The sequence below is a fragment of the Rhipicephalus microplus genome, chromosome 7, assembly GCF_043290135.1.
Source record: "Rhipicephalus microplus isolate Deutch F79 chromosome 7, USDA_Rmic, whole genome shotgun sequence".
NCBI classification, from domain to species: Eukaryota; Metazoa; Arthropoda; class Arachnida; order Ixodida; family Ixodidae; genus Rhipicephalus; species Rhipicephalus microplus.
This window is the reverse complement of record NC_134706.1, coordinates 3,878,448-3,894,394: the sequence shown is the minus strand read 5'-3', so window position 1 is coordinate 3,894,394 and position 15,947 is coordinate 3,878,448. Positions and strand designations below refer to the sequence as shown.

At 45.0% G+C, this 15,947-nt stretch overlaps 2 protein-coding genes across 2 annotated transcripts in view; one reads left to right on the top strand and one right to left on the bottom strand.

Annotated features, from left to right (window-relative positions):
• Positions 1-15,947, top strand: part of LOC119179841 (deoxycytidylate deaminase) — a 199,973-nt gene that overhangs the window by 95,655 nt on the left and 88,371 nt on the right. The gene's annotated exons all lie outside the window — the stretch shown is intronic.
• Positions 268-15,947, bottom strand: part of LOC119179679 (ornithine decarboxylase) — a 43,437-nt gene continuing 27,757 nt past the window's right edge. Inside the window, exons 3-10 of the mRNA XM_037430800.2 lie at positions 12,659-12,758; positions 11,708-11,931; positions 10,812-10,972; positions 7,000-7,165; positions 5,456-5,606; positions 5,022-5,125; positions 3,908-4,116; positions 268-932 (exon numbers count right to left, since the gene is read on the bottom strand). Of these exons, the coding sequence (XP_037286697.2) occupies positions 881-932; positions 3,908-4,116; positions 5,022-5,125; positions 5,456-5,606; positions 7,000-7,165; positions 10,812-10,972; positions 11,708-11,931; positions 12,659-12,758 (1,167 nt within the window). The 3' untranslated portion in view covers positions 268-880. The remainder of the gene's footprint in view (positions 933-3,907; positions 4,117-5,021; positions 5,126-5,455; positions 5,607-6,999; positions 7,166-10,811; positions 10,973-11,707; positions 11,932-12,658; positions 12,759-15,947) is intronic.

Sequence of the window (15,947 nt, the reverse complement as noted above, 5' to 3'; positions counted from 1 at the left end):
CCTCTTTATTGTAAAGTTAAAAACCATTTAAATCCTTAACCTGAGGTTGTTAGCTTTTCTGTAGACAAATGGAGACAGCCGATATTTTTGTTGAACTCATCTGTTTATACTATTCTCATCGGTTATGCTGCTAGGTTATTTATGGAGTTTTTGGCAAATGTACCAAATTTTTGTGGAACAAATTTCAGTTTACAGTATCAAAATTCACTTTTAAATAGGCCTGTGGCTAGCCTACTCTTATTGTGTGGGACTAAATACTAGATGATGTGGATATTGATCCAAACAGTCTTGAATCTGCCTACATATCACAGTGAAGCACCAATTGTTCGGGGATCATACATTTTTTCTTCGACTTCCCGATTAGTAAACTACCAGCCACATTCCGATATTAGCTCATCAAAAGCAAGGAATATTATCGTTTTGGTACACAATGCATGCCACTTTTGTTCAGTTTATGTATTTGCAAAATTCACTAGTAAAAGTTATACAAGTGACTAAGCACACCACTTCATATGAAGCTTGTAAAGAGGATAAAAATGCCCCGAAACAAGCTAAAAAATAATTGCAGCTGTCATTCTCCGAACAGTGCAAACTTTCTCCACCAACACAGGTTCACAAGAAATCTCGCGAACAGTCTATAAATAGTACCGCTTTCATGCTTAAAGGACAGTCTGCCATTTTCTAGCTTCTGTGGAATCCTCTTCTGCGCTTAAGTTGTTCTACTCGACCTTGTCAGTTCTCTTCTGAACCACTTTCATTGTGCTAGAGTACGTCCTTGCATGTGGCAGTCACGCCAGGTCTCGCAGTGCTTTTCGGGACGCGGAGGTCAACTTGATGGCAGGAAAAACTTGAGTACTGTTCAGGAGCTGGCAGGGTCCTGTCAAGCGGTGTCAAGGATGGAGAGGATGAGCTTCTTTCGTCGCAGGTGGTCCCTGGAGAAGAGAAACGCGAAAAATGTAACTTGAAGGAACGAGAGCTTGGGCAGGCTGGTACTCCACACTTAACATCTAAAGGGAAAAAGTCACAGAAATGTACTGTCGGCAACGATAATTTGCGGGATCTGCAGCGCATAACGGATCGACGAAAAACTGTCCCCGTGCATCGCGTACGGTGACATGGCAGGAGTTGAGGCTATTAGCATCAGCGATAGGATTTGGCAAGGGAGCGTTTTGATATGCCGTTGTTAATCGAGGAAACCGTGGCGGATAACCTAAGACCCACCGTGGCACAGTACGGGATGCAGAAATGCAGTTATTCGTTGCTCAGCCATGCGCTGCAGATCCCACAGGCTAACAGTACCTCATTAGAAAAAGAATGATCATAATATTTAAAGCAGCAGCAGTCATCACTACAGATATGAATCGGCATGGGAGCTAAACATTATTACTTATTTACATATTCATTCAGGCACACAATGTACTGCAATGGCCACTGGATAAAAAAACCTGTTTTTTTATCCAGCGGCCATGGTACTACAGTGCGAGAGTACTTTTGTTTGAAGGAGTAGAGAAGACAACCATAAGAACAAAAACAAGCCTAAAAATTGATTCATCAAAATGAAATAGTTTGTTAAATACCATACAGAATTTAATGCTTCCAAAGAAGCACTTAACACCTATATAAGAATACATATATGGTGCTACAAAAATGACAAACCTACAAATCGAGTTATTGTGGAATCCTGAACCTTAGGGACACCATAGGTAGAATTCTGCCCAAATGCGATGCTGATTCGGCTTTTATAATGCTAAACCAATTGAGAAATTGTCTTTCGTATTGTTGTTGGTAAATGAGGAATCATGGAGTTTTGCTTGAAATGCTGGAACGTGCTACCTACTAGATGATATCTTCAAACAAGTGCCACAGACAATATATTTGACACGGGCACAGAAAAAATAGGACAGGATAACTTTCAACTACATGCAAGCATAGCTATGCCCAGTCCTTGCAGGTTCTCCATCCTTCGCAAGTCATTGGTATACAAGCGTCCTATTAAACATACAGGAGTGAATGGTACATCCATGTTAACAGTTTAGGTGCTGTAGGCAATACCAAATCTTGTAGGGTGATGCATTTGTGTTCTAAAGTGTGTGTGTGTGCTTCACGATGTAATTTTTCCAGTACTCTTCACACTTTAAATATGTTGCAAAGGGACACAGATATTGATACTTCTGCAGAGACCATCTTGAACGTTTTCCCCCTCTATGCACTTCACGATGTGTCAGTGTCTGCATGTTTCGTCTTCTTTCATCATGAATCTCCACTTAAGCTCAATATGCTGTCGCGAGCTTGAAGGTGTGCATTTTGTCACACCGATACACATGGTGCGTGATAAAGTCAGTGGTCATGACTAGCCGATTAACAGTACAAGAATAGCAGCTAATTATTGAAGCACTTGATGCTCTTTTCCAGTACTCCTTATGAACAAAAGAAAAAGACATAGCTTCCTTAGTATTCATTTGCATGTTACAGCAGAGATGTTATAGTGGAAGTTCGGAATGAGTCGTAGGTAGAAACCGATTGATCATGAACACGCATGCACTGCTCAAGAATTCAGTACTGATGGTTGACAAAATAAAACATAGTCACCAACTCTGCTGCGATCAAACTTTGTGCAATGTAGTGTTACTAACTGCACTAATTTCTTCTTTCGATTTTCAAGAAAATATTAGGCCATATATTGATTGTGTATCCCTTATTTGCTGTTTCCAATAGTTCATCAATGTCACATAACTGATGGGGCTAGCATTAAAATAGAATATCGTAATCCGTTTTTTAATTGAATTTAGGTCAATATTTCAGTGCCACGGGGTTAATTATGGGAGCATTTGCAGTGCAACAGTTTCTTTTGCAATTTTTTTCCCCTAATACACATTCACTAGAATGCTGAACTAATTAATAGCCGTGAGAAAAACAGCACAAAAACCGGACGATGAAAGAATGACCCCTCAATGTCATGCACCAATTGGCCTTTCAAGACACCCTCCTGCAATCACCCTACCAGCAAGCAGAATTCTTACACCAGCAGATAAGCACCAAAAAAATACGTCTAATTGTGTTCTTCATTTCAGGCTTCAGCCGTGTTTAAAGCCCCGATTTTCAGAATTGTTACCTTGATTCTTGGGACTCGGAAAGTGCTTCGATAAAAATTAATATATAAAGTAATATTTTATTTTTAAAACTGCGAGTACTAAACAGATGTGCTGGTGTAAATGGCTTGGTTATGTAGTATGCTGTCCACTCTTTCCAAGTAATCAGCGTTTCCGAGCATTACACAAGAATCATTCCTATCTATGTTTAGTGGAGTACGCTTTAAAACAGCTTTCCAACGTTCATAAACTCGGCCTATTGTATTATTCAAGTTCTCACTTACCACGTTAACATAAACACTCATCTGCTGATCTATTCCTCCTGGGTACCATTAACCCTTTAAAATGTGATCATCCAAGTACCACATTAAATGTGTATTTTTAGCATGGACTGCATGATTGCTTATCCTGTGTTTTTTTTTTTTATTTTAGAAGCTCATGGGGTCTGTCCAGACTGGTCTACTGTTGAATTTACAGGTATACTACAACATTTCACTACAAAAACTCAATTTTAAGGCTACATATTTCGAGTATTCTTAAATGACACAAGAAGTCATCTTTGGTAAACTTCCTTTTTGAGACTGTTCCTAAATGTTCTTCCCTAACTGTCGAAATATGTGCACCATACCTGAATTCAAATTAATAATCTCATATTGAACAACGAAAAAAAAAGGAGCGGTCACAAAAACCTACTACAGGGAGCAGCTGAAGTCAGTGAGCAGCTGATTTGTCAACTTATTGCAAGCTCTGCATTACACCTCCTCCTTTGTTTCTGAAACACGCAGATTTTATGTGCAAAGGTGTGAACAAAAACTCACTCGACAATTTTGCTTGCCCGATAGTGCACATCCGCCATCGGAAAGCCGTTGAATGGAGAGTTGATGGTGATGGTGTAGGCACCCATGCTTTCAAAGTAGAGCCACTCGCCAACTGCTAGTTCGGGAAGCTTGCAAACGGCTTTGATCTTGTCCACGCCGTCACAAGTGATGCCCCACACAATGCTCGGCTGCAGTGGTTCTTCATTGTCCTATAAGAGGCAAATCGCATGTCTTTGTTTATAAAATCTTTCACTGTTGTTCTACAACAGATCAGATGGGATATTTAATTGCTTGAAAACTAGTCACTTATAGAGTGGACCTGCCATATTATATGCAAAATTGTTCTCTTGATAGAACAGACATTTTTTTTTGTTTTATATTGCTCATTAAAGTTTGTCCTAGGTATTCAGAGTTGTTGTTCATGGCATCCCATAACTGGCTGTCATACCCACTATGGTCCTCTTTATGTAGAGATGGTTTGTTTTAATGAGTGGTATTAATATTGATTGTTACACAGAAAGGTAAGGTACAAACATTGTGAACTGGCACATAAAATGGCGACTACTCCATGTTCCAACCACCAAAAAGGAGTAAAAAGAAAATCACCATGTACGGAACATGTTACGATAGCTTGACCTCTGAAATCACATGCTTGCCCCTTAACTTCAGCAGCACCAATATAATAGAGCACATGACCCTATCTCAAGAAGAATTTGAAGAGTTACGATTGATTGATTGATTTGTGGAGTTTAACGTCCCAAAACCACCATATGATTATGAGAGACGCCGTAGTGGAGGGCTCCGGAAATTTCGACCACCTGGGGTTCTTTAACGTGCACCCAAATCTGAGCACACAGGCCTACAACATTTCCGCCTTCATTGAAGAGTTACGAAAATTTAAAGCTTTTGTTGCAATCAATTATCACTATCACATTATTTTTTTTCCAGGTCAAACCAAGAAGTCAATTTATTTCTCACGACTATAATGCCAGATCAGCCTTTAAGGTATGCGGAGGAATGGCTTTTGAGATAAATATGTACTGATGCAAAATGCGATTGATTGGATAATCTAGACAGATAGCTTGAACTCGAACTTATATTCACAGCTTCTCACCTGTAGTGGTTCTGGTTGAACAGATTCATCATCGAAGAGAGATACAATGAAAGACTTGTACACAGATTCGTTGATGTAGTACATGCGTTCTTTGGGCTTTGAGTCTGCAATAAAAATTGATAGACTGCATCACTCTCAGAAAGATTATTGATGGAAGGCAAAGGTATGGAAAGAAAAGGACATAAAGGGGGCAGGTCGCGGCCCGTCTCGGCAAAAAAAAATTGTGGCTGCGTCGAAGGAGGGGTGCAAACATCTGTTTCTCATTTTGATGGCTTCCTTAAAATTTGACTTTCTAAAAACGCCAGCTTGAAAGCAGTTTTGCAAGCATGTGTTGGGGCTGTATGCAACTCTTGCTCGTTGCTGTACGATGACATGCTTCGTACATTACTCTGCATAATGCAACAGCTAAATTTGCAATAGATTTGTGTGCTCACCGTCGTAGCTTTCCTTTAGCCGCTTGCCGATAATCTTCGTATAGATGGTGAAGGCAGAGGCCACGAAAAATGTGCCAGGCTCGCTGATAATGCTAACGCCGTAGCTTTCAGGAAAGTGCTTGTCCAGGCCTGCATTGATGATGTCCGCAGTCTGCAACGAAGATGAGTCAGTCGATGAATGCACTCAGTAACGCTTGTAGTCTGGCGAGTTGGTAATTGATTATTATTCATTGTATTCATTGTTCCTGCAGTTTCGTAATCACGATGAATGTGCAATGTGGACATTAGGGGCCTGTGCACAAGAGGATGAAAGCTAGTGTCAAAATATACTCTTGCAGGGGTGAAACCACGCAGCACTGTTGTCGTTTGACCTCTTTAACATTGTAGTTTGCCTCTACAAAAATGCGTCCCAGGAGGCTGGGAGTCGAACCCATGACCTGTAGTCAGTGGCACATCTTAACCTTTGAGCAATATAGTTCAATAGCTATAAAGTGTTCGTTTGAAGATTATGCTGAAAAAGTCCCTGGAAGGTTTCTTGAAAATGTGCACAGTTACGTCAAAAGTGAAGCAAATAGCTTATTGCAACATTACTTAAGCGAATCACTTTGTATCAAGAAAAATACAGATCTTGGCCACTGAGAGATAAAATGAAATGGACTTGCTCGAGATAGAGTTTAAATGTCAGTGGGAGGTATTGTACTATACCACACATAATATAGGCTGAGGGAGCTGATGACAATGTGTATTTTGCAGCACTAACCATAGCAAGTTAATTAGATCGGTCACACGAGTTATCTTCCATAACATGACACTTCTCAAACAATACAGGGGCGACGAAAAACTTGGTGTGCTGGTGCTGCTACAATTTGTTCCCCTAAAAAGGAGCCTGCATCAATTTTACAGTTAATCATTGAAATAGTTGTCTCATGAAGTTTATTGCATCACCAGTCAATCACTCCAAACTTTGTTTAATATCCACAAAGTACGAACAGAGTTGGAGATTCGTCACACAGTGTAATATATTTATCTCCCATTTCCATCGTCCCAACAAACACAATGGTATGCAGGGAGAAGCGATACGAAGGAAAAGTTACTTCACACGTACGTGTACCCTTTTTTTTGTTTATGCACCGCTTGCCTTCATTGGCATAGCGAGCGCATGGGTGGGCACGTGGCGGCCTTTCGGGGGGGGGGGGGGGGGCAGCGCACGATGCTCAAATCAACCAATGGTCATAAACTTAGTTGTATGGTACGGCCATTCGAGTATATGGCACATCATTCGCCGAGAGAAGAGGGAGCAATCGTAAGCTGACCAAGAATTATTTGTGAATTTCAGGTTGCGTGCCATGCCATAATTTTTGGCTCGTGTTCGCAGGAGCCTTGACTACAAGTTGGCAGCATTTTCTGACCGTCTCACAAAAGCTACAGGGCCCCTTTAGGATTTCGATGTGCGTATTTGAATCTTTCTAGTAATGTGCAAACTTTATGAACATGCAGGAACCGAAGTGTGCTTGTAATGATCTGTATCTACCACGCTTAATTACCTTGAGGAAGACGTGCTCCAGGCCCTTTTCCCCAGGGTAGCCTCCGCCGATGTCGAGAAGCCTCAGGTCGAATCCAAGGTCTCGTCCAGCGTCGAACGTCCTTCTCGCTGCCGCCAGGGCTCCGGTGAAGGCTCCCGGGTCCTGGTTAGTGCTGCCCACGTGGAAGCTGGCCAAGAGGAAAGGAAGGCTCAGTTACGTACTCCCACTGTACTTATATTTGTACTTTACTAAAACACATGGGTGGGCTAGCCGGTTTGCATTCATGAATTGCGAGCGAGCGCAAACAGACAAGGACGTATCGCAAACCTTCTGTATCAGCCCCACGAAACACAAAACCTCTACAACCTCTACAAAGGCCTAAATAGATGTTTTTGAAAATATATTGGTTGGGTGCCTGGAATAGTGTCCTCAGGCTTTCGACTTGCATTGAAGCGACTATATGTCATGGAGCCCATTATGGTAAAGAGGTTCATAACTTCTACTTCGAGACGTTATTTGGACAATTAGTCCAAGAGTGCCTGCGCTACGACTGTCCCTCTCACACGATATGTGTTAGTTGAGGCAGACTTTGAAGAGTAATAAAGTGTGTGGAGACTCGATACTGGAATAACAATAAATATGACTGTGAAAGCAAGTCGACGAACAACAGCAGTTCAAAAGGGAAGGGCTGGGTTAACTGCCGAGAGAGAGAGAGAGAAGTAAATGTTTATTTTCGAAACAATGCCCCGAGCGATGCCCGGTGTCACCCCGAGATGGAAGGGCTCCTTAGTCCAGAAACCCTCTGGCTTCTACAGCCCCCTTGGCCCTGGCGACAAGTTGTTCTTGGTCTTCCAGGTCTTGGAGGGCGAGCTTCGCCTCTCACGTTTCGGTTAGGTCTTCGTTTGTCCATCCTGCTTCATTATTAGTCGTGTGTTGTTGCAGATTACGTCTGGCAATACACTGGCATGCAAGAAGCAAGTGTGCCAGGGTGTCCGGTACGCTGCAGAGCGGGCACCTAGAGCTATATCTCACTGGGTAGAGACAGTGCATTAGGGCCCCATGTGTGTATGTGCCGCTTTGCAGGCGTCTCAGTATCACGCTTTCCTCTTTTATCAGTTATGGGTGTGGTGGAGGGTATACTCTTCACTCCAGCCTGTAATGCTGGAGTAACGATAAGTAGGTTAACTGCTGAAAATTTTAGTTAACCATATCACCCGTAGCGCGATGCATTTCGTTCAACTAGACGTATCATATGGGAAATGAAACAACTTTCAAGTACTTCTTTGTGCCACGTAGCTAGCACTACGTATTGTTAGCCTTGCGTGCACCGAGCTTTTTTTTTTTCAGGTATACTCATGCATATGTAGAATAGATACATTACCTACTGCGCATTTGCACTTCTCTCCTGTAGCCATGCTGCGTACACAGGCTTGTTACGTATGCCCAACCAAACGTGTCTATATTCTCTTCTGTCGCATGTTTACATTCATTATTCTGCATGAAGCCAATTTAAATACCTTCTCACGATTTCTCAAAAATAGTGTCATTGCCTTGATTTTTCGCAGCGACATGAAATTTTTTTACAGGTCATGAGAGTGCTTTGTGCACGTGATTTGTTCAGCGATCTGAATGCACGGAATGTTGTTGTTTATGTTATTTCCATTCGCTTTGTATGTATTCATAAGTTCATGCGCAAATGAAAGATCAGTGGAAAGTAGCACTCTGTCCGTGTCTTCTACGCCCTTGCCCATTCTTACTCACAACTTATGGATATCGGTTCTTGTTGAGAGAGTTCCACCCACAGTAAATAAGTGAGACTTCACCTTCAGGGTGCTGGCTTGATTTCCGCAGTATCATTTCGGAAGAGTAGAAATGGTACACACCCACGTACGCAGGCGTGCGCGAAGGGGTAGGGGGGAGCTGGCTACTTTCTCCTATCCTAGTTGCTGAAGAGATGGAGGACACGAAGTCTGCCCCATACATTGACTTACTAGGGAGGGGGGGGGGGGTCATTGGAGTAGCCAGGGGGTGGCACACCCAGACTGTGCCCACCCTCCCGAAATTTATTTTGCCATGGCATGCAGACCGAGAAATGATTACTTAAGAGGGTGCTACCTCCTCAAAAAAACTTTTGTCTACGTATTGGGGGAAGTGGAGAGTGATGAACCCTGGGCATGCTTATGTTCTCGTGCTCATATTTCGGAAATCAATGCGAGGTGACCAAGTACAACGCACCAGACCATTATATTGTCACGCGCTTGTTGCGAGAAAGATTATGATAGTTATGCATGTGCAATGAATGACTATAGAAGGAACGAGGAAGAAGAACTCGCTTGCGCGTTTTATTAAACAAGAAAACGACCTGTTTATGGTATCTTGATCTCCGCGGCAAGAGCTCTGTTTTGATCTCGGTACAATATTATCATATGGCACAGAAAACAAGTTATTATAAATGCCAATGCATTTCTAGCTCGGGCTATGTCAGGCATCCGGCGTTCTCCGCGGCGGTGTCCGCGCGCCGGCAGGCTTTATCTCTCCGCTCTCACTCCCTCTCCCATAGCAACAGCTGCGGTCACGCGCGCTTATCCTTGCCTCCTACCTATTGGAGCATATGGTGCGAGAGTGTAGGAGAGGGTAGGTGCAATGCTTCGCCACCCCTTCTTTCGCCGTTCGCTCTCTCTCCTCCCTGTGCCCCACTGTCCCGTCTGCTCGCCCCTCACTCTCGACCACGGAAGAAGAAATAAACGGAGGAGAGGTCATTACGTCACATTTTGGAAAGCCGGAAGAGTAGAGAACTCCTCCTTTCAATTGCGGGCACGCAACGGCGGCTCGCGCATGCGCCATGGGCGCCAGCGAGAGAGACTCGCCGGCGTGCCCGGCGCCTCCCTCTCGCTGGCGCACGAGATGCCGGCGTGCCTACCTTGTTCCACAAAACCCCTGGAAAAGCACGCGACTTCCGCCACACTTTTCGCTCTGCAGCTCGCATTGTGAGGTCCTCTCCTTAGCTTTCCTTCCTCCATGCTCTCGAGCGTTCGCTGGATTGGGGCCTCTCAAGAACATCCGGAAATGTGTACTCGAGACGCCGCTGTGAAACGCCAACGCCGCAAACGCTGGCGCCCCACTCTCCCGTCCGCTCGCTCCTCTCTCTCGACCCTCCGCTGGCTGGGCGCCTCTCGGGGCGATGGTGGCAAAAGTCGGTTCAGGCGAATATCGACGACAACGGTACCCTCTCTCGGCGCAAGAAATACATTCACAGTTCCTCACGATTTCCTTCGGGGAGGTAGGGGCATTTTTATTATTAGTATTATTATCGTTATTATTATTGAGATATTACACGCAGAACCTTTCACGGATTTCGAAAACGTTACGCCCGGCAAGCAATGCTTCTAAAGCAGGCTTTGCCATTATAATAGTGTTCTTACGGGGAAGCCAATTATGTTGGCTAACGTGTGGTAGCGGGCAACAATAACCTCAAGTTAAGCGCAGAAATCGTCCGCATATTAACGAAGTATTTTCATGCGCATGAATATGCGCATGAAAATGCTCATTCGCCTCAACACGCTCACGCACTTTCTCTTTCGCCTCAACACGCACACGCACTTGGAACGATAAGTTAGCCTGCTTGGAACTCCAAAGGGGCATGCTGGAGGGCGACGCTTTTCATAGCTTGGCAGACTGCTATTGGAAGCATGAACGCGTCACATGGAGGGAGGAATAAGAAGGCGCTGTATCGGAAGAGATAGTCTAAGGCACGCTCTCGTGCTCCATCTTAGGGTTAGAGAAAATAAAACCTCTCTTAGGGATAGAGAAAATAAAACCAAGAGAAAGCTCACCATATGCCCACAACAGACAAGTCGAGGTCCTTGGCCAATTGTAGCAGGTTGATGGCCTCGACCTCCGAGCAGCCGAACTTGTCGCCCATGGCAAACAAAGCCTTCTTGTTGTCGACCTTGAGACGAAGCACCAGGCGAGCACACGGGTGGTGCGCTTTGATCTGCGTCGGCAAGGAGAGAGAAACAAACTTCGTTAAAGCTCTGGGATTTTTACCTTGGCTCAATCATGGGCGTATACCAAATCATGAGGGTAGGGGGGTCAGGTGGTTCAGAACCCCGTTTGTATTCATGCTGGGGGGAGACATCTAATGCAAGTGTCCCCCCTTGACATTTAGCTCTATAACAACGAACATTTGAAATACTGGACAATTACGTATGGCGCATTCAACTTTTGAAAATTGTAGAAGTGTACTTGTGTTGAATACCACTCGACTGCGAGAGACTGCGGATGTCGCAGAAGCAATGGTTCAAAGACTACTGAGGAGAACACTCCAATCACCTGAGCTTGGATCTCATGCTTGCTTTTTAAATTTTATTTGAAAGGATGCGTAGATTCTAATGTAAATAAAGCTACTACACATATTAAAAAACAATATGGCCGCCATGGTACGATTTGGGTCCCCTCTCACGAGTTTTCTAGATTTACGCTACTGGCGCAAGGGCCTCGTCTTAGCACTGCGTGTCGATCGTATGGAAAGGGGAGGGGCGCATCAGTTGAGATTCCGTTCCGGCAGCGCCCAGACGCGAGCGCTGCCGACAATAAACCAGTCTGTCGTTTGTTCTCCACGTCTCACGTCCTGTGTTTTATTCGTATTGTACCGAGTCCGTGTTAATGCGAAGTTGAATGAGTATGAACCATAGCCCAACTTATCGCTATCCCCTAGCTGATCACCGACCTTGTACAGCTCCTCGGCACAGTCGAAGGTCATGAGATCAACGCCGAGCTCATGCGCTCGGTGCAGGTAGCTCACGTGCTTCTGCGGGTGCGCGTAGATGATGCGCGACGGGTCGACGCCGAGTGACATGACGGCTTCGATCTCGGCAAGGCTGGCGCAGTCGAAGCCCAGGCCTAGACCAGCGAGCACTTCGAGCACGATCGGGTTGTCGTTGCACTTCACAGCTGTTGGAAAAAAACGAGCTGTGTCATTCTGCGTCAGCAGCACCCGTTCACTGCGATAATCATTATCACCATCAGTCTTAGGCACACAGCTGTTTCGCCAATCAACCCGGACCTGTGATTGCCGCAGCCACGTTATGCACGTAAAACTTATCTGCTCGCCTAACTATATCAGTCTCCCCGCTGGCGCGTGTGGCTTCTATTAAAATAAAGTTTGTTGTATCTAGATGACCAGTGGTTATCTTGTATACGCAAGGAAAACTTTCCCTGGCTCGCTGCGTCGTCCTTAATTTAGTAAGTTCTACCTTCTTCGTAAGCTTTCAGATTTCGACTCAGCTCGCAGTACATTTACTCTTAATGGGAATACACCTTGAGCTCCGCGAGTCCATTTGCATTCCGCTAGCTTTCCTCGCTACAGCACGCGCAGACTGCCGCTAGTGGCCGTGTTTGCCCGCCTTGACGACATACCTCTGTTGGTACTAGAATGATCACTCAAACTGTCGTTGTACCAGAAATCAACTATAGGCTTCGTTGAACTGCCCTATTAGACAGGCTCTTATACTCCACAATTTATTTTTCTTTCCCCTTCCGTTCTGTGTTGGGTAGCAAACAGGATATTGTAATTCTAGTTGAACTCTTTCCCACAATACAAAATATATTTATATTGATGCGAGAACGAACTGTCAATAATTGCGGCAAACATAGGGAGTGAACAAAAGAGCAAGCTCACCATAGAAGGGCTTTGCCCTCGGCACGGACTTTCGCCAGAGGTCAATCTTGTAGAGTACGTCATCGATGTCCACGATGTAGAACGGGTTCTCCAAGTCATTCTGCGCAGGCAAACAAGACGGAACGAACTATATATTTGGCTCATTTCATCCGCGTGAAATCGTTCAAGCGCTAAAGCCACTAGATCAGAGCATGCGAAGGTGATGAAGAGTTGACAGTTGTTTCTTGCTTTGACATCACGAAAAAAGACAAAAAAAAAGTGACTGAATAATGGGATCAAGGTTCAATGAAAAGCACGTTTTACTCTCGTCGCACCTTGCCCCGTCATTCATTCCCACTTCCGAGACGGATCATCCGGGTCATGCTCTACGCAAGTCCGGTCTGTCACGGGACTTCTGGTTTCCAATTGTCCGAGTACAACCAGTGCTGCTATTCTGAACATTATTGAATTCCACTATATCGTCCAGTTGCTCCATTAGTCAGACGTGATTGGCCCGGAGGGCTGCTGCGGCCTCTTCGATCACCTTAAAACACCACCGTTACGAAATTTGACAAGATGGTGGAAGTTGACAGCGCCCAGGATAGCACCGTGGTCATTAACAAAATGTGGTTACAATTTATCGAGTTCCGGTCTACACTTTTGAATCTGGGGGCGGCTAAAGAATAATTAATTGGGACAGTTGAATTCAGGGGGAACACTGTCAGAAGCCCCGTGGATAATGTATATAACGTGTCAAAGAAAGTGTATAGAAAAGACCCAGAAAAATGATGTCTTCAAAAAGCGCTTGCACGTTGTACCGGAGATGTTGGCGACACTAGCGATGACTTGCAACGAGATGCGTTAAGAACGTGTAATGGAATCCCTATTTGTGTGGTAAATACAATTACGCACTGTACAGGGTGGTTTCACTGTTAGAGGAAACACGCGAGTGCGTGGCCTGCGCTGTGCAGCGGTATAGTTACTGCATAGCTACGTTTAGTACAGTGGCTAGATTCCAGTCACTGTACCTTTAGCTAGCTACCTAAATATAGCATATACAGTAACTATGCAGTGGCTGCCTACAGCGCCATCAGCCGACAGGTAAGAAAAACACGTTCGCTGTCGGCGTCATCCATTGCCAGCCAAGATAACGATTTGTGGCCAGTTGACTAGCGCTGCTATATCCCACTCTCTCACCGCTCGCGCAACTAGCGATGTCGGGCAATGCCTGAAGCTTGTACCATGCTCGTGCACCACGTTGTAATTTGTTGGCAGCTGACTACGCAATGCAGGCATCGCCCTTTGTGCGAGCGAAGAGGAAGCGTATATCTAGCAGCGCTTGCCTACTGGCCACGACTCGTTATCTTCACTGGCAATAGATGGCGCCGAAAACGAACATGTTTTCTTCAACTGTCGGTTGATGGTGCTGTAGGCAGTCGCCGCAGAGCGCAGGCCACGCGCTGACGCGTTCCAACATTGGACCGACCTGTATGTACCATCAACGTCAAATGAAACCCGAACAGCAGCAAGCTCTGTCGACGGTGTAGTGCACGCCGTGCAGTTATCTACGTTGACAGGCGCGCGCATACTGTTAGGCAGCGCTGCGCATATACGCATGCCTGTCCGCGGCGATAGCTGGACGACACGTACGATACCATCTCGAAGGCTTGCCGCTGTGCGAGTTTCATTTGACGCTGATAGTACACGTCGACTACGTAGCTTGGTTTAACCTTGATTTAAGTCAATAAACAGTGCATCTTGCAAAATGGGGTGATAGCTGAAGATAACAAGCACTACGTACCCAGTCTGTGAATCATGTAGCCTTCAGTTTGAGAATTTGATTGCATACGGGTTGCGCTAAGATTCTGCAACATTTATTGTTAGTGTGATTGACTATAGCTGCAATGTAGACTGAACCCTCGTCGTATTCCTCGACTGTCTACAGCCAAGCGCCAATCCCCTAAATTACCCTCAAATTATCTAAATTGAAGGTTCCCAGGCATCAAAAAGAAACCGAAACAAAAACAGGATTCTTAGCGTTTCCGTCCTTGGGCATGCCACCGAGTGGATTAACGCTCGGCGGCAGTGGTCGTTGCATTGCGCCATAAAGCGTCTCGTTATCTCGTGCGAGGTTTCTACTTCACAGTGTCGACACTTGGGGGAATCCGCTGAGGCAGTGAGCCTGTGTGTCGCCGTTTCCTTGAAAGAAAGCGAGGCACCGTCGCAAGTGTCATTGACTGCAATCTACGGGATAAAATAAAGGAGCCTTTAGAACGCAATGCAGGTGTTAGGAAAGCCGGATAAGCATTTCAAAAGCCACGTTGTTCAGCGCTTCATTGCTTGCTGACCTCGTACCAAAAAGCATTACCACCATAAGTGGGCATGCGCCAAGGAAATTGGGTAGATCCCACTAGGCGGACAAGAACAAAATGGCTGCGAGCGACGGCGCTGAGCTGAAAGTACGTACAAGAGAATACTAAGGAACAGGCAAAGAAGACACCGAGTCGATGAAAGGCCTACGCTAGCAACGACATTGTCATGTCGTGTCGGTGATTTAACTGGAACCTACCAGTGGTGAAAATCAATTTAAAGCCCAGCAAAAACCAGAAATAACCTCGAATCAGTGAAGTAGGTCTTCTTAATCGCCCAGATTCACCGACTTGATACTTGTATTACTTTTTCGCGATGACAAAAACGATACGTTTGCCGTGAGAAGACGCACGGTATAAACGAGAAAATGTGCATAATGGGAATGCGAATGGCTAGGCCACGCGGAAGTTGTCGCACCAGTCACCGTGATGTCAGATAACTTCATGGCGTCCGCTACGTAGTTCCTAATTGCCAAAAAGCCTTTCGAGGAAGCAGGACACTTAACTATCTAGTTCCTGCAACATTTTTGTCGAGACACTACGGTTAAAATACGATGAAAAAACCCCTTGGTAATGGCAACGTCAGAGTCAAAGATTGCGACTGGAAAGTGAAGAGTGAAACCCAGGAGTGCGTTTGGTGGGACTATAGAAACACACGCGCGCTGGCGTGTGTCCTACCTGTGCGTCCCTGTGGCTTTTTTCTTGAGCAATCGAGCTCGTAGCGAGTGTCAACGTTGTTTATACTAGTTTTGAAAACACGGTAAAACGAAAAAAAAAACAGTGCAAACTAGAAGAGACGAAGAGATAGAAGGTAGGACGACTGTCCGACACCCGCTGGAAATATCAGGATAAATTAAGCAAAGACCAAATAAAGTGCAATGCACATGCAGATACCTTCGACATTGGTGAACCGTAACAATAATATTGTCGGAACATGGAGA